General features: G+C 45.0%; 1 protein-coding gene and 1 pseudogene across 1 annotated transcript; one reads left to right on the top strand and one right to left on the bottom strand.

Annotated features, from left to right (window-relative positions):
• Positions 1-6,905: 6,905 nt before the first annotated feature.
• ZNF16 (zinc finger protein 16) lies at positions 6,906-14,054 on the bottom strand. The gene is made up of 3 exons (XM_006879404.1): positions 13,975-14,054; positions 12,994-13,034; positions 6,906-8,638 (listed from the first exon to the last, which is right to left on the bottom strand). Exons 1-3 carry the CDS (start codon positions 14,052-14,054, stop codon positions 6,906-6,908), a joined length of 1,854 nt encoding a protein of 617 aa, XP_006879466.1.
• A 129-nt stretch (positions 14,055-14,183) lies between these two features.
• On the top strand, positions 14,184-20,413 carry LOC102869088 (annotated as a pseudogene).
• The last annotated feature ends 410 nt before the right edge of the window (positions 20,414-20,823 follow it).

Genomic DNA, 20,823 nt, shown 5'->3' with positions numbered 1-20,823 from the left:
ATTTTGGTCTTTTCTTTCTCTTCTTTGTAATGACCGTTTACACTCTTCCTGAATGATATCTTTGACATCCTCCCACAACTCATCTGGTCTTCACTCATTAGTGTTCAAGGCCTCAAACCTGTTCCTGAGATGATTCTGAAATACTATGTTATTATTGTGATATGCTGTTGAGTTGCCTGCGATGTATAGCAGCTCCGAACCCTTTCCTGTCCTGAGCCAGTCTCACTAATTTTGAGTTAATTACCTCAAACCATTCTCTTTTCTCCTCTGACTGAGATACCACCGTTTTCTTATACAGACTCCCATTTGGGAAGGATATCCACAGTTGTAAGGACTTAGAACCTGCTCTGTGGGCAAAGAAGGCCTTGTATACAGAAGACATGTGCTGGGTATTTGGGAGCCAGGCTGCTCTCTTCCACTCCCACTCCCAAGCTTACCTCTCTTGCAAGAAAGCCCCAACCAATGTTTGACTGCCTCATGCCACAGGTGAGCGGTCCAGCTGAGGCTTTGCTGTTACCACAATTACCTGATATGTCTTAAGCTTCAACTAGTCAAGCTCTGGTGCGGTAGCCCAATGCAGGGGTCCTTTGATACACAAGGCTACAAGATTGCTATGGAGCCTGGCCCCTGCTCTCCATACACTCACTCCAGCATTTTCCTGTTTCTTTCTGTGGATGGGGGGCCTGTAGAGGGTAAGCAGGTTGTGGTACTATTTCCCAACACCAATTAGATCCAAATTGTAGGACTCATTTTTGCCTGAGCTGTGGGAATCCTTGAAGATCTCCTATGATCCTTCCAAACAAAGACCACAGGCTTCAACTCACACAAACCAGCTATTTCCACCGGAGAAAGAAGATAGGCATCGTCAGGCTTGTGCACCTTAACTTCATGTTAAAAAAAGGTCTGTTAAGCCCTGGATGAAGAGTAACACCATTATGACCACAGCTGGAAAGTACTCGTGGACAGCGACTGCTCACAGGCTGGTCGCACCATGAAACTCCTCCCCTGCCTACTTCTGCTAGTGTTCCCCGCCACTATTGTGCTCACTGTTGTGGCCCTGGAGGGTCATTTGTGGTGGCTCAAGATCTTAGAGAGGATGAAGAAAAAGTAGAAGATTGAATAATTGAAGATAAAGATGAAGCTGAAGTGGAAGATGAACTCACAGATTTGGCAGAAGATGAAGATTGATCTGGCGAACCTGAAGCTTCACCAAGATACAATTATCCTGTTTGTGAAAGATCTTGCAGCATATAACATTGTGAAGTTCCTGGTAGACTACACAAACAAGGGTACAGAAGATTTTGTTGTTGAGTCCTTAGATGCCTCCTTCTGTTATCTTCAGGACTACCAGTTCTATATCCAGAATTTCACAGTCCTTTAACACTGTAGTGCCACCCCAGAGACAGGCAACTGTTAAGTACTCAATCTTTATGTACATGTTCCTTGCTGGTCTTGGGCTACTGGTGGTTGTTGGCCTTCATCGACTCCTAGAATCTAGAAAGTGCAAGAGATCCATACAGAAAGTAGAAATAGGTATATCTAATAAGAATGATATTGCTATGAGTTGGATTCTTCAGGAAACTTTAAATCAAATCAATAAAGCTTCACCGAGAAAGCTGCCCAGGAAACGGGTAGAGATCAGTGGGATCTGATGTGTAAATGCTCCTTTGTGCAACAATTCAGTCTTAACTTGCCCTAATGTGTTTCAGCCTGATGGAAATGAATGCAGAGAAGCCATATCACCACAGAAGGTGCGCCTGCTACTTGTGTATGGACTGAGCAATCAGAGTCTATTGCTGAAAGGGCACTGCATTTGTTTTTCTAAAGTAACAAATTTGGGTTAGACCATTAAAATCTATGTGTGTGCGTGTGCATGTATGTAAGCAGTTGAAATACTTGAAGCATGCTTTTAGAATTCGGAAAAAAAAGGTCTGTTCCTCCATACTAGTGTGTTCTACAGCGTCCTGTTAGTCCTGATCAGAGGGACTTGGGGTCAGGATTGTTGTGTGTGCATGCCACGATCAGCTGTGTTCTCCAGGCATGTAGTTGGTTTTTATAACCTGTGAAATAGCAGTTCTCTGGTAAATTATCTTATCCCTGCACACTTTTAAAACTGGGGCTGTGTGCATGCTAGCCCCTGTAAAACAACAACATCTGGATTGTAAAAAATAAGAACAAGCCAAAACACCCAACAAAACCAAACTGTGATGGGGATTTTGGCAAAATGTAGATTCTAAGTCAGTATATTTAGATTAGAAATTCAAATCCTCAGGAGGGTGTGAGACAATCAACTAGTTGTAAACACCTGCACGAGCAGGGAAGTAGCATGCTTGTGGCCAGAGCTGAGAAGGCACTGTCCTGATGAAGAACTCTAATACTTCATAGCCCTCCTGATCCTTCCATAATAAACTCTGTAATTGTATTATCTGAATATTTTGTGGCCACTGGAAGGTATTGAACCCAGCAGAGTGTTGTGGGAAAGACGGCTGGTGTCAGAATTAGTGAAAAGGTTAAAATGTGAAAGTATGTCAAAGTATGTCTGATCTCCATCTCGTAGGAATGTATCATGAGCTGATATTGAGGGTCATTCTTTCTCTCCCTTGGATGTTAAGAGGTGATCAGAAGCTTCTATCACACCATTTCCAGGCTAATTCTCAAAGTTTTTCTATTGTGATTTGTGATTTCAGTTGGTCCTGTATTTAAATCTGAGATCTACCTAAGAGAAATTTTTATCTCTACATTATTTATGGTTCCTATGAATGAACAGAGCTCTGGTGGCTTGGTAATAAGCCATTGTGCTGCTGATCCAAAGGCAGGCAGTTCAAATCCACCAGTTGCTCCAGGGGAGAAAGACGGACAGTGTCTGTGTGATTTATTACCTTTGAAAACCTGTGGAGGGTCAGCTTTAGGTCAGTTCTGATGGTAGTACACCACCACTACCAAATGCTTTAATAACATAAACTTCATTATGTCTATTTCTAATGTTCCTGTGTTGTCTTTTGTAATTTTTGAAATGTTGTTGTGTACCATGGGTCAGAAATGACCCACAGCTGACCCTCCAGTGGGTTTTCATAAGCAGCTAATTACATGGGAGGAGATTGCTCATCCTTCTGCAGAGCTGCTGGTGGCCTCAAACCAAGTGCCTTTCCTTGAGACTGCAGTGCAGCTTCTTGCCACTAGGCCACCAGAGCTCCCTAGTTTTAAAATAGGAATCTTTTAAACAGAAATAAACAAGAACAAGGGAAAACACTAGCAAGAAGTATAACAAAGCCTATGAATAACAACCATTGTGAAAGAGGTAAAAAACCCAAAACCCCAAGACTCAACTAATTTTGCATATAATATTCGGACTATAACTTCAAATCAAAGGACAGAAGCCTTACAAACCAATCTGTAGCTCGAATTCATTGGTTAATGTTACCTAATGGTTGTTATCACACATTAGCAAAATCCTGCTAAAGATTATCCAGAAATGACTGGAACAGTACACTGACAGAGAACTGCCAGAAAAATATAAGCTGAGTTTAGAAAAGGCCATGGCACTAGATACATTATCTCCAGTATAAGATAGATGGTAGCAGAAAGCAAAGAGTACCACAGGAATGTCTGTCTATCTGTGTTTTTTCATTGACGATGCAAAGGCATTTGAATGTGTGGACGGCAACAAAATTGTGGTGAACCTTAAGGAAAATGGGGATTCCTGCGTGAAACCTGTACTCAGACCAGGAAGCAGTCCTCAGAACAGAGCAGGGAAACACTGCATGGTTCAAAATCAGGAAAGGTGTGCATCAGGAATGCATCCTGTCTCTTTATCTTTTCAGTCTATATGCAGAGCAGATAATTTGGGAAGCTGGGCTTTATGAGGAGGAATGTGGCATCAGGATTGGAGGAAGACTCATCAACAACTTACATTATGCAAATAATACAACCTACTAGCTTGCTGAAAATGAGGACTTAAAACACTTGCTGCAGGTCAAGGACTTTAGTCTTCAATATGGATTGAAGCTCAACCTCAGGAAGACAAAGATTCTCACCTCTGGGCCAAATGGTAGGACCATGATAGAGAGACTGAGGTTCTTAAAAATTATAGCTACCTCAGCTCCACAAACAATACTTTTAACAGAGCAGTCAGTAAATCACAAGACAAACTGCACTGGGAAAATCTGCTGTCAGGAACCTCTCCAGAGTTCTGAAATGCAACTATATCAATCTAGAGACTAACGTGCCTCTAATCCAGGCCATGGTCTTCACAATTACTTACTACGTATCAGACAACTGATGACAGAAGAAGAATTGGTATCTTCATATTGTGGTGCTGGAGAAGAGTCTTGAACATACCATGGTAGAAGGGTGGAGGAATATAGTGCAGGAGAGGAAGACTTCAGAGGAGATGGATTGATACAGTAACTGGAGTAGTGGGGGTTGAAATCATTGAGACTGGCTCATGATAGAGCAGGCTTCAGAACTACTGTTCATGTAGGGTCACTATGGGTCACTGGCAATTCGACGGCACTTAACAACAACAACAACAACAACAACGATTATTGATGATGAGCCCTGGTGGCACACTGGTTAAATATCTGGCTGCTAATGGAAAGGCTGGTGTTTCAAACCCATAAGCTAGTTGGTGGGGGAAAGAAGTGGATGCTTCTGTAAAGATATGCAGCCTCTATGGGGCTGTTGTCTGTCCTACACAGTTGTTATCACTCATGGCGTTTTTGACAGCAGAGTGTTAGGTTCTGATTCTAGATTGGGATTTCTGAAACTACTTTTGCACTTTTGGTTTATTCTAGAATTATGCAAATGCTAGAGAAAATATATCGAGGAAATAGATTGAATTGGAATCATATTTCTTTTAAAAGAAACTCTTGTAAAAGAAAAGAGTGAGTCACAAACATGGCAAGTGGAGAATGGAAAGGACCTGTAGTGGTGGACTGGAATTGGTAGAACTATTAAAAAGTTGTGTGGTTTTTTAAAAAAAAAAATATATATATATATATATATATATATTTATTTATTTATTTATTTTAGTGAGATAGATAATGAGGAAAACTCCAAAATGGAACAATGCGTTGCTATCAAGACCCTTCTGACTCCTGGGGCCCATCTGTATCAGAGCAGAATGTGCTTTCTGGGGCTGACAATGGCTGATTGTTGATAAGCTGACTGCCATACCTGTCTTCCATAGTACTTCTGGGTGGACTTGATCTACTAACTTTTCAATGAGTAGTCAAGCATTTGTACCACCTGTAACCACACCTGTATTTATTTCCAGTTGTCTGCATAGGGAGCTCTGCTAGTCTAGCGGGAAGAAGCTGTGCTGCAATCCCAAAGGCATACGGTTCGAATCCACTAGCTGCTCTGCAGGAGAAGAATGGGTAATCTCCTCCCATACAATTTATTGTCTCTAAAAAGCTGCTGGAGGATCAGCTATGAGTCAGTTCCAGCTTGACAGCACACAGTGACAAGATGCTACCTGCACTGCACCTAGAAGTGATGACCCTATTAGCAAGCACAACTAACATGCAGTTCTTACTTTTAAAATAACCATTTCCCCCAAAAAGGAACCAATACTTTCTGGATAGTAGTTAATTCCAGGGCAGGGGCAGGAAAGTATAGGCTGAAAATAGAGCTTTGGTGGTCTAGTGGCAAGAAGTTGTGCTGCAATCTCAAAGGCATGCAATTTGAGGCCACCAGCTGTACTTCTGGGAAAGAATGGGCAATCTCCTCCCATGTGATTAACTGGCTCTGAAAACCCACTGGAGAGTCAGCTATAGGTCAGTTCCGAATCTAAGTACACAGCAATATCAACAGTATCAGAAAGGAGAGGAAATGTTAGGAAAATCATGACTGAGAAGTCAAAAGTACATCTCAACTCACTCAATGCTGTCTGAACCAACTTGTAGCTATGAGTTGATCCTTTAGCAAATTTTTGGAAGCTATAAATCACACATGAGGAAACTGCCCATCTTTCTGTCTCAAAGAAAGATATAGCACTCCATAAATTCCAGCTGATGAATGCATCTGGAAGAATCAAAATGTGCAGGGATAAAGAACTGTCTGAACAGGTATAGCTTTTATGAGGACAGGCAGGGACATGGATATAAACTGGAAACTGGGGTTCTGGGAAGATGAGTCAGTCTGATGTGGAATGTACCAAAACACAGAGGAAAGGGGGCAGTGAGAGGTCTTAGATCCACATTCTGGAACTGGAGACCAAGTAAAGCCTGAAGAACTTGAAGGTTATTCTTTTTTTTTTTTAAGTTTTACTATTTTTTGTGTGTATCATCAAATCAGATCTTACTGGTACAGGAGATTGCCCCTCCTTCTCCAGCAGAGCAGCTGGTGGATTTAAATCACATATATCTGGGATTGCTGTGCAGCTTCTTGCCACTAGGCCACCAGAGCTCCCTAGAACTTGAAGGTTATTTTTAAAGACAGTGACAGCAATCAGAAGAACTAAAACACTGAACTTGGTTTTATGTGATAAGGGTTTCAATCACGGCTACTGAAAAAGAAATTACTACTCACAACAATACCAAACAAGAAGTCTGTTGTGGTGGTCTTGAATCAAATGTTGGTTTACATTTTGGTAACGTTCAATTACAATAATAAACTCTCTTAATGAATACTCAATCTTCATCATCTGTAATACTCTCCACACCTGGCCATCCAACCAGGAAATGCAACAAGCAGCTGACAATTTTTTTTTTAAAAAAGTAGCGATCAGACTAGGTAAAGAGCAGTGGAATGACAGAGAAGGAAGTTGAAAAGGATATTTCAGAGGTGGGTGTCAGGCTTGGTAGATGGCTGGAAGTTGGAGAGGAGACTGAAAGTGAAAGGCCAGGAGGGCCAGAAGGAGCTTGGAGAGCCATGCTGGGGCTTTACTCCTGCTAGCCTCACAGCTACACCCTTGTGTGAATCTGCTGGTGCTTCATCAGTTTTGATCGCTGGCTAAAGGCTTTCCCACAGCTGGTGCAGCTGTAGGGCTTCACACCAGTGTGGATCCTCAGGTGCTGTATGAGGACTGAGCGCTGACTGAAGGATTTCCCACACTCACTGCATTTATAGGGCCTCTCACCAGAGTGGATGATCTGATGCTGAATAAGATGTGAGCTCTGGCTGAAGCCTTTACCACATTCGATACACGTGTAGGGTTTCTCTCCAGTATGAACTTTCTGGTGGTGAATGAGATTTGAACTTCGGTTGAAAGCTTTGCCACACTGACTACATTCATGGGGCTTTAATCCATTGTGAATTCTCTGATGCTGAATGAGGGTTGAGCTCTGGCTGAAGGTCTTCCCACACTGGGTACATTCATAGGGTTTCTCTCCTGTGTGGACACGCTGGTGAAGAATAAGGTTGGAGCTGCGGCCGAAGGTCTTCCCACACTCTTGGCACTCATAGGGCTTGTCACCTGTGTGCACACCCTGGTGCTGGATGAGGGCCGAGCTGTGGCTGAAGGCCTTCCCACAGACACCACATTCATATGGCTTCTCTCCAGTATGGATGATCTGGTGCTTCCGCAGCACTGAGCTGTAACTAAAGGCTTTTCCACACACACTACACACGTGCGGCTTTTCTCCTGTATGAATTCTCCGATGCTGAATAAGGCTCGAACTTTGACTAAAGACTTTCTCACAGTCACTGCATTTGTAGGGTTTTTCTCCAGTGTGAACCCTGTGATGCTTAATGAGGTTGGATACACGGCTGAATGGTTTCCCACAGTCGCTGCACTCATAGGGTTTCTCTCCAGTGTGAACCCGCTGATGTTTCCTCAGATGGGAGCTCTGGCTGAATGCTTTCCCACACTCATTACACCCAAAGGGTTTTTCCCCTGTGTGGGTCCTGTGGTGTTTAATGAGGTTTGAGCTCCGTCTGAAGACCTTCCCACACTCCCTGCACACATAGGGTTTCTCTCCAGAATGGATTTTATGATGCTGGATGAGGTTTGAGCTCCGTCTGAAGGCCTTCCCACACTCACTGCATTCATAGGGTTTCTCATTCATGTGAGACTTTTGATGCTTTTTCAGGCTTGAATTGTGGCTGAAGGCTTTTCCACATTCATTGCACATGTAAGGTTTCTTTCCACTTTGGCTGAGTTGATGCTGGATGAGGCTGGCGTGAACACTGAAGGTTTTCAGACACTCACTGTACTGGAAGGGTTTTTCACTCACAGGATCTCTGTGGCTGGTAAGAAGGGAGTTCTGGCTAAAAGCTTTTGCACATTCATGACATACAAAGGACTTCTGTCCACTATGGATTATCTGATATTGGGTAAGTTCAGGGCTTCCTCCGAAGGTTTTTCCACACTCATTACAAATGTAGGGGCTTTCAGCTAGGGGGCCCTCCTCAGTAAGGTCCATGCTGTGGTGGACACTCTGGCCATGAATGTCATATGAATATGGCTGTTCTTTTGCAGGAATTTCCCTCCCAAAACCATTACAGTTCAGACCTTTCTCTCTGGTGAGGATCAGATCCTCCTCCAGTCTCCCACCTTGAGGTGTGTTCCAGTCTGCTTCTAGGATGCCATCACAGAGTTCTCTGAGCCCAGGTGATAGGAAAGCTTCAGTGACATGGTTTTCTGCTATTTCCGCCTGATTCACAAATGCCTTGTCCTCAGTCCCTGTGTTACAACCTGAAAAGATAAATATAAAAAGTTACTTGGGAAGAGGTGATATAGCACAAAAATCTACAACAGCCAGTATGCAGTTACACTTATCTCATTCTCTCATCTTCTCTGGAAGAAGTGAGGGACAGAGGGGCCTAGAGTGGGGTAAGGGTGTCCCTAGATCTTGTGAGGGCCAACGAGAGACTGGAGAGGACTCTTGGTGGACTCTGACTTGCTGTCCCAGGATTCCCACCTCAGATCATGCTTCTCCAATTTCTTTTCCGGCTCAGGTCACATTCCTGGGAGCTTCCCAACCCCCTTCTTTTCACAGACACAACTGGATCATCAGCAACTTTTTTCACTCTCCATTGGAATGTACCAAATCCAGGAAGCCCTCAGCCCAACAGCACAAGGAAACATGATGTGCCTCTGCCACTGTCACATGCTCTATCCTGCTTTTTCCCCCATGGTATTAAGCTGCTCAGAATGTCTTAGTTCTCTCCGTGCCTACTCATGGAAATTCCAGTCTCAGTTGAAATTAACAATGTGGAGAGACAACCAGTGGCAGGTCCAGAGCAGTTCCAGGCCACGAGCATGGGGCTGACAGCCACATGGACTTGTCCAATCCTCATGAAGGGCCATCCCTATGGCCCTACATGTCCTGCTCCACAGAGAACCATCAGGGATTGTGATCTCTTCTTGCGAAATGGAGCTTTTACTACTTACACCTGAAATTCTCAATGGAGTCTTGTCTTAGTTTAACATGTCAGTCTTTCTGAAGAAATAGATGTATCAGGTGCTTTGTCATGTCATAAAAGGTACTTTGGCACATTTTTCATCCCTCCAACAGAAGGAAATGATAAAAGTATTTGCTGCCTTAAATCTCACACTCAAAGAACCCAAAAGTCTCTCTCTCATTCAAACCGAGTTTATGCCATGTCTTCCCTTGCCTGGATGCTGAGTAACTTGCTTAGGCTCCTTGCATCCCCTCCACTCCTACACAGCCCAGGAACATCAGGGCACGCTACTGTCACTGTGCTCAGAGCACCTTAAGTCCTCCCTGGATGCATGACCCAAGCCCTCTAGCTTCTTTGCCATTTCTGCTTTTGCTGCTCCCTGACCACAGCAGCTATGATCCACCTTAGTGTCTACATCACTTGTTTCCCCTCCTGGAACGCTCTCTCCAGTGATCCTCATTTTCCCCTTTCTTTCTCCTGGTTTCTGCTCAAAGGTTCTGTGCTGGAGAGGCTGCTTCCCCTCTCTCTCCTTGTCTCTCTGCCTTGCTATTTTCCTGCACTACACTGATTACTCCATAACACATTGCCGCACACTTTTAATTGACGACCGTGTTACATTTTTTTACCATCATTTGCGGCAACGTTTTAACAGAGGCGCAGGGGTTCCACACCCCAAATATACACCATCTTCGTATCTAGCAGTTACTCAAATGTTGAATAAAGGGCACTGTAATGGATTAAAATGCATCCATTTCGAATGCGTTGAAATCCTTGCCCCTATCCTAGCCATGTTCTTTTCAGTCATTTATTATGCATCTGAGAGCAGGACAATGAATAAGGATGAGAGAGAAGAACTGATTCCTTTGAGCTATGGTATTTGAGAAGAGTCCTAACTATACCATGCACTACAAAAAGAACAGTTATGTCTTGGAGAACGTGCAGCCAGAGTGTTCCCCGGAAGCAATTCATACTTAGATACTTTGGACACTTGCTAGGAGAGGCTGTTCCTTTGAGAGAGACATCATGCTTGGAAAGGTGGAGAGACAGTGAATAAGAGGAAGACCCTCAACCAGATGAATTGACACAGTGTCTGCAGCAATGGGCTCGAGTATGTCAGAAATTGTGAGGATGGCACAGGAAAGGACAGGGTTCAGATCTGTTGTTCATAGGGTCGCTATGGGTCATATTCGATGGTACTTAACAACATACCTATGGATGCAATCCTTTGTAGACAATGAGTTTCTTCTGTTTAGTTCACTGGATCATACCAGAGTAGGGTACATTCTAAAACTCTCTAATCACTTTTGAGTTACAGAAAGAAGAGATCAGATACACGGAAATGCACATACTTGGAAGAAAGATGTCACATAAGGATCACCTAGAAACCAAGATGCCCAAAGCTACTTAGGAGGAAGGGCTGACATGGTTGGGACCTTAATTTGAACTTTTGCATTCCAAAACTATAAGAAAATACATAATTTCCTTAAAACCACCTGGTTGTGGTACTACTTGTACAGCAACACTAGGTAACCAAGACAGTTGCTCCTACTAGTAGACATCCCCACTCCCTGGGTCCAGTAGCCCTCAACAAACCTTACTTCATGCCAACACCCTCTCCATTTCAGACTGCAATGGCATTGTCTGTCTCCTTGCCTTCAGTCTAGATGTTTCTCTGTGGAGCTGCCCGAAGGCTCAAAACGCAGACCTGGTCTGGCCATACACATTCCTCGTGAGATCAGCCCTTCTGCCTACCAGTCTCTGCCTTGTCCTTGTTGGTACTTCATGCTCTAGATACCTTAGCATAGAGCTAAGACACATTCCATTCTTTGGCACCTCTATCAGCTCCCTTACTGGGTACCAGAGATAGATGCCACCACCTTTCTTTTCCCTCTTGTAGCACCTCCAGGTCATCTATCACACAATGCGCATGAACAAAGGAGACCTGCATATTCTCTCATAGCCCAGGTCCTTCTTTGTAGTGTATGACGCAGAGATGGGAGAGTGAATTATGGACATAAGTCTCTAAAGGGCCTGGGAGAATCTACTTTCAGATCTGTGGTTCCATAATCTGAATGTTATTTCTTCCTATGGATGCTTTAAAGATAACAAGCTGCTTACTACTTACAGAATATAAAGTACAGGTCAGTGGTGAAATTTTCCTGAGGGTCACCTGCTGTTCCTAGATTTGAATGCCATGTCACCAATCCAAAGCAGAAAGTGGTGGCTTCGAGGAATAGAGGTAGTTGGCCTTATTATCAATGCATAAATTGGGCAGGTAGAAAGGTGGTTGCTGAGTGGGAGAAGGGAACGGGGCCAAGAAGAGAAAGAAGTGAAGGTGCGTGAGACACTTATGAAGCAAGACACACCAGTAACAGCCTGAGCCACCAGGTGGATGGAGAAAACGTTAGAGACAGGAAATAAAAAGTGATGGAGGTGAAGGGTAGACTACCACAAATTCATTTTTTGGACTTGTTAAATGTAATTCAATTTTTCTCTGCATGTAAGAGCTCTAGGGAAGAAACATACAAGATTTTCCTTAAAAAGCAAATGTAAAATTAGAAAATTATTTTCTGTATTGTAGAAAAGTATTTTAGAAGTAATTAAAAATTTGGTTTAAAGATTAAGGAACAAGTTAAAAGCAAATACACCTACTGCACAGCACTTGGCTATTTACATAATCCTAGCAGTCAACTAGAAAGAGTAAGGGCTCCAAGCCCTTCTAAACAAAACAAACCCATTTGTTTTTCTCCTCACAGAGAACGTTCAATAAGGCTCTTTATAATTACTTTTTCAGGTTTGTACTGTATTGGACAAAGTAGATAATAACACAAACCTAAGTCCTGAGACTACACATAGATGAATATTATGCAGGACTGAGTTGACCACCTGGTACTTTGCCAAAACTAGAAGCACCTCTTGCTTAAGTGGAGTTCCATCCTCCTCCCTCTAGTCTGCAGCTTTTAAAACTCGAGTAATAACTTGTTCTTTCTGGGTCTTGGTTTCCCTTTCCCCCTGTACATTCCCTGCCCAGGGTCTCCAACAGAGTTCCTAGGCTGTCTGGTTAACATCCTGCCTGTGCTCAGGGCTGATGCTGCTGATGGTCAAGCCAGGCCCCACTTCATGTATTTCACTCTCTACCTGCCCAGTTGAGAATGTGCTCCTTCTCACCTGCTCCTTTTTGTCATGCAGGCTTTGCCCTGGGACCGCCGATCTTTTATAGTTAGGATACTCTGTACAGGTATCCTAAGAATAAAAATAAGTCACCATTTTAAAACATGCTGATGGCTGCGAGAGGCCCAGGGCAGAGGCAAGCTAAGACTCCCTTGCAGGGTTTGAAAACACTGAGAGGGACAGGGTAGTGTGAATGCTGCCAGGAAAAGCAGAGTCAAGGCCTGGAGAAGGGCAGAACACAAAGGACCTGGCCCACAGGTTGTGGGGCAAAGTGAATGGCCTTAGCAGCTGTCACATCTATGCTTATGCCAGGTAGAAAAACCAGTGTCTCTCGTTCAGGAACCAGGGGTCAGGTCAAGCTGTTTCCTCCCTTGGCACCTAGCCTTGGGCCTCTAAAGAACAACACAGATGCCTGTATGAGTGAGAACAGATGAAGAGAACACTGTCTCCAAGAACGAGGGCCAGTACAGGTACCTGAAGGGTGATGAGAGGGGATGGCTCCTGGTTCCACATCACTGCAACAGAGGGAACTGAAGAGTACAGATCCAGGATGGGTCATGGCTGGAGTGTGGGTTTGGGTCGCCTGGGTCCCAGGAGATGGTCCTAGGACCACTGGCTCCATTTCAACCTCTTCAGTGTGCACTCTGGGGCCGGGCATGGTTGGAACCTGGAGACCAGTGGGGGACATGTGAGCTGTGTGGAGGGCTTATTTTCCCATTGGGCAGGGGCCACCTCCTCCAACCCTGCAGCCTCAGACAGTCTGGAGCTGCTGAGTGTCAGGAACAAGCTCCATCTGTTCTGAACCTAGGCCCAAGGGGAGGGAAATCAGCAAGGTAATATAGTCCCTACAGAGCCTGTGCCTGGCCCTCAAGCTGTTTGTTCGTGAGGGACCATCTCACAATACAGACATCTGCAATCCATAATGCCGCCTCGACAACCCCAGTGGCTAATTCTGTGCTGTGTCCTCATGAATGTCACCACCCCATAAGCCTCCTTTCTCACAGCTTAAAATAACAGCTCCACTCAGTCCATGGAGGCTCATCTACCTTTTGATGTTGGCACTGGGGTCTCTCTTCAGCTGTCGCGTGAGCTCCCCATATGGTCTTATCCAATTCTTACCATGTGAGGATTCAACACAATTCTTTAGCCCTGACTGTTTGCTTTCTCAAGCGATGACATTTCCACCTGGCACATGGTAGTTCCTTACGAGGACTGAGTTACTGACCAACTCTTAATCATCTAGATAAATGCACCAGGACATGGCCACTGGCCATGACAGCTGGCTTGAAATCTTCTTGGCTCCTGACCTACATCACCCCATCAGAAGGTCCCTAGGTTATATTACATCAAGTTTCCTGAGTGATCTCAAGAGCTGCCTCTGTCCAATCCAATAGTCCTCTAGAGCCCCTCTCTGTGTGGCCTGCATACTCCTGTCTGTCCTTTCAGTAGGCCTACCTCAGGTCACCCCTAGACTTGGCCTCAATCACACCTTCTCTCAGGTGGTGGCGCCACTGGAGGAAGTTCTGTGTCGTCATCGAGGGATCCTATCCACTTGTCATGTTCCCTTCCAGCCTCTGAATTTCTGACTGCGTCACTGAAGGAAGATTTTTGGGAATAGACTCCCACCCACCCAGCCTTATCCCCATGGCTTGGAGAGGTCCTGAATGTTTGCTGCACAAGATAAGGAGCCTGGAGCCACCATAGGCGGCCTCCAGAGAAAACATCCAGGCCTGATGGGCCAAGGGTACTGAGTGAGAAGGGGATCTGATGAGACCCACAAGGTCTGGGAGAGTTCAGAGGCCAAATCCTGCAAAGGACATTGCTTTTCAGTCTGAGATTGGCTGTGTCCTTTGGGACGCATACTTCTCCAATATTTTCAGTTGTTACTAGTGACCAGTGTCTTGAAGGGCACAGATTCTGGAGACAGTGGGGAGGCCCCATAGGACTGCAGTGAATGAAAATACTGTACCTTGTGAGATGTAAAGGCCAGAGGTGACGGCAGTGTGCTGATAGCCTGTGATTGGCTGCCCATGTCTTCTGGAACTTTCTGACAGTGGAGGTGAGGCTCACAGCCAGAAGCTAGGGCTCCTGTTCCTTTTTGCCTTTCCCGAAATTGCACCAAGGATGAACACATTTAGATTTCCTCTGGACTGAGACAAAGTGGAGCAGTGCTACTAGGAGGCAGTGATGGCAGGATCACTTGCTGATGGGATGTGTATGGGGCTGAGCTGTGGTTTCTCTGCAAGTGGGGGGCAGGAGGAAGGTGCATGGAGTTAAGGTGATGGAGAACGTTTCACTCATGGGACCTAGGCTGTAGACAGAACAATGTCGGGTCAGTTGTGGGGCTGCTGGACTGAGACCAGGAAAAGTAAGGCAGTGAAGGTCAGAGGTTAGGTATGGGGATAGAGGTAGTGGGATAAAGTGAGGATCTGAAGTTGGGAGTCCCAATACACTTAAAAGGAACCCAGTAAGATGAGGGGGCTTCATCCAAGTTTGGAAGGATTCCCATATTAGGACAGGGGGAGGGAGAACAGGGTTCAGAAATGTTTCTATAAAACCTAAGGAGAGCTGACACCTGAACCCATGGGACCATTAGTAACTGCATCAGCTCAGCCTGGAACTGCAGAATCTGTTTCCATGGAGGACAGACTCAATTGCTGCAATATTTGCACAGCTAACTTTATTTTTAAGTACTCCATATTACCATCATTTTTAGAGAAAAGGGGAAGTCACACGATATGAAAAAAAGACTGTGATGAATAATCTGCTTTCTCTTCTCGGCTGCTGACTTCTTCCCAGTTTCTGGTCAACCATTCCAGAATATTAAGGCTTAGACAAATAATATGTGTAAACACTGTATTTTAACATGTTGTTGTTGTTGTTGTTATGTGCCATCAAGTCACCTGCAACTCATAGTGACACTATGCACACTAGTTCTGAACCACGCTCTTTCCTGAGCCAGTCTCATCGTCTCTGACAGCCTAATCCCATTTCTCCAATCACTGAGTCATTCCATCTCATCTTGGGTCTTCCACCTGTGTGCTGTCCCTCCACCCTTCTGCACATGATGTCCTTCTGCAAGTACCAGTCCTTCCTGGCCATGTGTCCAAAATATGAGACACAGCTTCAAAATCCTTGCCTCTAGGAAGCAGCCTGGTTACATGCTTTCCAGGACAGACCTGTTTGGTTCTCCTGGCAGTCCACAGAATGTTCAACAGTCTTCTCCAGCACCATACGGCTTTGATCTATCTTCAATCATCCTTACTGTCCAGCTCTCTGATGCATAGCATGTAATTGCAAAGATCAGGGCCTGGATCTGGCACACCTTAATCTCTAGACTGGTATCGCTACTTTTTAGGACCCTAAGAGGTCTCTACATAGAGAAAGCTATGTTGGCCTAGTGGACAGAAAGTTATGCTACCAAGCCCAAGGTGGGTGATCTTAAGCTGCAGCCCTCGGGCCTGGTTCAAATTGTTTTTCTGTCAAACATTCCTCTAGGTGGTACAGCACTGGTCTATGCATTGCTGTACAGAGCTAACTTGTGGTCCTGTGATACTGAACACTATGACACTGGTGTGCCAAATGTGATAATGGTTAACCATGGTGGACAGTGTTAGCTGGAGCTTCCCGATTAAAACAAGCCTGGAAGCCATTTCCAAAATGGCCTGCCTCCAGAAACTCTATGAACAGTGCTCAGGCCTTTCGTTCATAGGGTCACTATGAGTTGTCTACAACTCAACGGCAACTAACAACAAGAGGTCTGATATCAGATTTTCCTGAATGCTGGTTCCGAAAATGTTGACTGTGGACCCAAGCAAGCTGAATTTGTTAACACTCTCAATCTCTTCTCCATCTAGCATGAAACTGCCAACTGGCCAATGGTAAGAATCATTGTCTTTTTTTATGCTGAGCTTCAATCCATATTGAAGACCACAGTCCTTAACCTTCTGCAGTTTCAGCAAGCAAAGTTGTGTCATCTACACAATGCAGGTTGTTGATAAGTCTCCAATCCTGATACCACATACCTCCTCATAAAGTCCAGCCTTCCAAATGATCTGTTCTGCATATAGAACATGTTGACACACCCCTTTTTTTAAAAAAAAAAATTTAAATTATTCAGTAAAAATTTAAAGACTTTGGATTTCCATTCATTCAATGTTGCACTTTTCTCCCCTTCCCACCCTCCCCTCCAGAACACTACCCTCTTGGAAAAGTAAAATTCTTTGTTTTACAAATCCTCCCCCAGGTCCACTCCATCATGTAACCTTCACTCTAGACTCCTTTCATGACAAAAATACCTAATCACATATACCTTTTAAACAGTTTTCTCCCTCATCTGTTTCCACACGGCATACATTATTGAATCCATCTTTCTCAGTCTCTCCTCTACCCCGAGGTCAGTCCTGTTTTACAACAGTGGCACCATATAGTATTTTGTCCTTTTGTGACTGAGATACTTCACTCAGCATAATGTCCTCCAGGGTCACCCATTCTGAATAATATTGCATGAGTTGCTTGTTTTTCAATGTAGCGTAGTATTCCATTGTGTGAATATACCACAGCTTCTCTATCCATTCGATTGTTGATGGGCACTTAGGTTGTTTTCAACTCCTTGCTAATGTGAACAAAGCCGTGATAAACATGGGTGTGCATATATCTGCTTGGATGTCAGTTATGGTCTCTTCGGGGTATATTCCCAGTAGTGAAATTGCTGGGTCGAATGGTACCTCTGCAACTTTCTGAGAAAGCGCCATACCGCTTTCCACAGTGGTTTTACCATTTTATACTCCCACCAACAGTGAGTAAGGGTTCCAGTTTCTCCACAACCTCACCAGCATTTGTTGCTTGCTGTTCTGTTAAATTTTGCAATTCTGACTGGGGTAAGATGATATCTCATAGTTTTAATCTGCATCTCTCTTAGAGCTAGGGATTTTGAACATTTCTTCATGTGCTTGTTAGCCATCTGAATGTCATCTTTAGTGAAGTGCCTGTTCATATCCTGTGCCCATTTTTCTACTGGATTATTTACCTTTATCTTGTTGTGGTACTCAAGTATTTTATAAATTCTGGATATAAGTCCCTTATCTGATATGTCATTACCAAATACTTTTTCCCAGTCTGTGGCTTCCCTTTTTACCCTGTTGGAGAAGTTTTTGGATGTGCATAGGGATTTGATGCTGAGAAGATCCCATTCATCTATTTCATCTTCTCCTGGTTGTAGGACACACACCTTTCCTAATCCTGAAACATGGAGTGTTTCCCTGCTCTATTCTGACTACTGCTTCCTGGTCCAAGTATATGTTTCACATAAGCACAATTAAGCGTTCTGGGATACCCATTCTTCTCAATGTTAGCCACAATTTGCTGTGATCCACAGTCAAATGCCTTTGCATAGTAAATGAAAACTGGGACGAATTCAACAACCGCATGAAGTTTGGTTCAGCCAACAACCTGAATGCTCTTGGAACCACTCTTCTGGTGGTTAAGAAAACAGCCTAATGCTAAAGCAAATAGACCGTGTATCACAGACATCCTCTAGGGGGTCCTACTCCCAAGCCGACCGCTTGGTGCCCAGCCCACTCTGGTTGCTCAACCGGTTCTGTGCCGTTCTAGCGTTCGCAGCCAGCTACAGGGCCCCTGTCTGCCACTCCTCCCTAAGCCTGAAGCACAGTTCAGACGCACACCTACTGACAGCGCGGCCCAAGCTCCAACGGTAGATTCCAGCGAGGGTCCGGCCGCCGCGCAGAGACCGCCCTTTGCGGCCACGACCCCTTCCAGCAGCGCCCGCTCCGCCCCCCGCGCGGCCCCGCCCCAGCGGCACCGTGACGCTATTAGGGCGACGCTGATGGTTAGGTGGACATTTAGAGGCTTCGTCTGCGTGAACTCACCTTCTTCGGGGTATACTCCGGTCAAGGCGGAGGCTTGTGGGGCAAAAGCATGTTGGTCGCGGGGAAGACCGTGTCCGGAAGTCCCGCAGCTACTTCCGGCTCACCGCCGGCGCGACAGCTCTAGGCAGCCGGAGGCCGCGGGCGCGACTTGGTGGTGCATCCCGTCCAGCCGTGAGCCCTCCGGGTCGCGTCGCTGTTTTCAGCGATCAGCGCTGGTGCGTCACCAAAAGAGGTGACACCAAACCAATGAATCAAGGAAAAATACTGGGAGAACTCGAAATACTGTACCCATTGGAGTCTATGAAAGGAGGCGCTGGTGGCGCAGCTAACCCAAAGGCAGTGCCTCCATGGTGGTTTGGAACGACCAGCTGCATCTAGGAGAAAAATGGCAAATCTTGCAGCCTCGGAAACCTGATATGAGCCTTTTTCTTTTTTATTATTTTAAGGTCATTTTAATATACAAATCTCCAGAACTGGAACACATGCGACTTAAAAACACGCACGAATGGAATCATTCAATAAGTAATTCTAGAGACAAAACTCACTCCTTAAACTTGGGGGAAATGCCCATGGAACACTTAAAAAATTGATCATACACTTGGACATTAGAAATTTTTAAAAAATTTATTAAAGCATCAAAAGTCACTCATTCATTGCTTTCTGGTAGGAACTGACTTGATTTCACAGGTGACCTCCAGCTGGTTCCTAGGCTGCCCAGGAAGAGTCTGTCCATCTTCTTTACATGGAGCGGCTGGTGGATTTGAACTGCTAGAAAAGCATATTACCATAGTGCCCTTTCAAAATTGTTACATGCGTTTGGGTTGGGCTGGGAGTATATCTGGTTCAAATCTTAGAAAGCCCAGTTCTCCTGCTAGCGGATCTGGCAGTTTCCCTGCTTCCTTCTGGGCAGTGACATCTCTCAAAAGCTCAGTTTCCATCAGTGGCTTCATGAGGTCCAGGCCTGCACTACTTTCAATCCAAGAAGTGACAGAACAGCCTAGAGGAGCTGAAGTGCCACTGGAGGGAAGGTAGTTGACCAAGGTCGGGGAGATAAAGAGGGTAGGCGTCTGCCTGTCCTGCGGCAGACCCAGGACAATGAGGCTGAGTGGCCTCTGGCTAAAATCTGCGATGTGGAGAACATCATTGACCGAAAGCTTTTTTTTATGCCCATACATTGACTTCAACAAACTCTTGGATGAATAGGTCACCAAGAATGGCTTGCCTGGATCCTGCACTTGCTCTTGAGAGAGAGGTGAAATGGAAGGTGAAAGTGACTTCACCAGTAATTCCAGTGCCCAAAGAGACAGCTCCGCCATCAGTTTTCCCACAGAATTGATCAGCCTTGAGGACCCTAGGGCAGTGACTGCACAGCTAGGACAAAAGCAAAAATCTGACTGCAAATATGAGGATTCCCAGGACAGCTCATATAGAATTCCATCAGCACCACACACAATTGGCAGGTTGTTGTCCAACTAGAGTCACAACAAAATTGTCACCCAGATGAAAAACATTGATTGCATCAATCTGGGCTAGCATAAGCTGAAGGTATGGAGGCCCTTCTCCCGGTACCCACAGGAGCTCACCATACTTCAGGTCCTCTACCTCTGTGAACCTCTGTGAGTTCTGTCTCAAGTGTGGCTAAAGTCTTAAGTGTCTGCAACCTGTCTTGACCAAGTGTGACCTGTGGCATCTTTCAGGCAGCAAGGTTTATGTCAAGGGAACCATTTCCTGCTTTGATACTGACAGCCACAAGAACAAGAATTACGCCCTAAACATTTGTGTTTTGGCCAGGTGTTTCTTCGGTCACAAGATGTACTACAACATAGATGGCTTCTTCTTCTACATTATGACAGTATGACAGCAAAGGCTTCCACATCATGGGCTACTTCTCCAAGAAAAAGGAGTCAACTGAAGACTGCAATGCAGCTTGTATCCTGTCCCTGCCTGCCTACCAGCACTGGGGTTATGGCAAACTGCTGATCAAGTTCAAGGAGTACCAGTACTAGCTTCTCTATAGCTGGTGATGCCTGCTGTCCTCCAGCTACTGGGGCTACCCACAAAGATGTGTCATGTGTCCATGAGTCTCAAACCTGCCTGTGCAAGGAAGCTGTACAGAAATAAATGACAGCCTGCCAAGATCCCAACCCCAACCCCACTCCGCACCTCACCTGTCTTGTCCAAAGTCCTAATGAACAACATTCAGCTTTTCTTCAGTCTGACTCATCTTCTCTTGCCTAGGCCACACATAGAGCTATGAGGTCACTGTTGTATAGTCGAGTGTCACTTTGCCAGGATGCACTTTGCTTGACCAGGCCCAATATTAATTTCCCCAGTGGTCCCCCAAGCCTTGTAGACTGTAGGCACTCTAATCTCTCACACAAATGTAAGAACAACACATGGGTTTGTCTCTAGCTCC

The sequence above is a fragment of the Elephantulus edwardii genome, unplaced genomic scaffold, assembly GCF_000299155.1.
Source record: "Elephantulus edwardii isolate Elephantulus edwardi_28Jun2011 unplaced genomic scaffold, EleEdw1.0 scaffold00003, whole genome shotgun sequence".
NCBI lineage: Eukaryota > Metazoa > Chordata > Mammalia > Macroscelidea > Macroscelididae > Elephantulus > Elephantulus edwardii.
The sequence above is the reverse complement of the archived record's forward strand: the minus strand, read 5'-3'. Positions and strand labels throughout refer to the sequence as shown.

Bases quoted from the DNA above. Each gene is read 5' to 3' on its own strand.
- ZNF16 (XM_006879404.1), bottom strand. From the start codon at position 14,054: ATGACGACACAGAACTTCCTCCAGTGGCGCCACCACCTGAGAGAAGGT. The intron at 13,035-13,974 runs GTAGGCCTACTG...CCTCTGTTGCAG, and splicing joins AAGTCTAGGGGTGACCTGAG to TGATGTGGAACCAGGAGCCA. The intron at 8,639-12,993 runs GTACCTGTACTG...TTATCTTTTCAG, and splicing joins CCCCTCTCATCACCCTTCAG to GTTGTAACACAGGGACTGAG.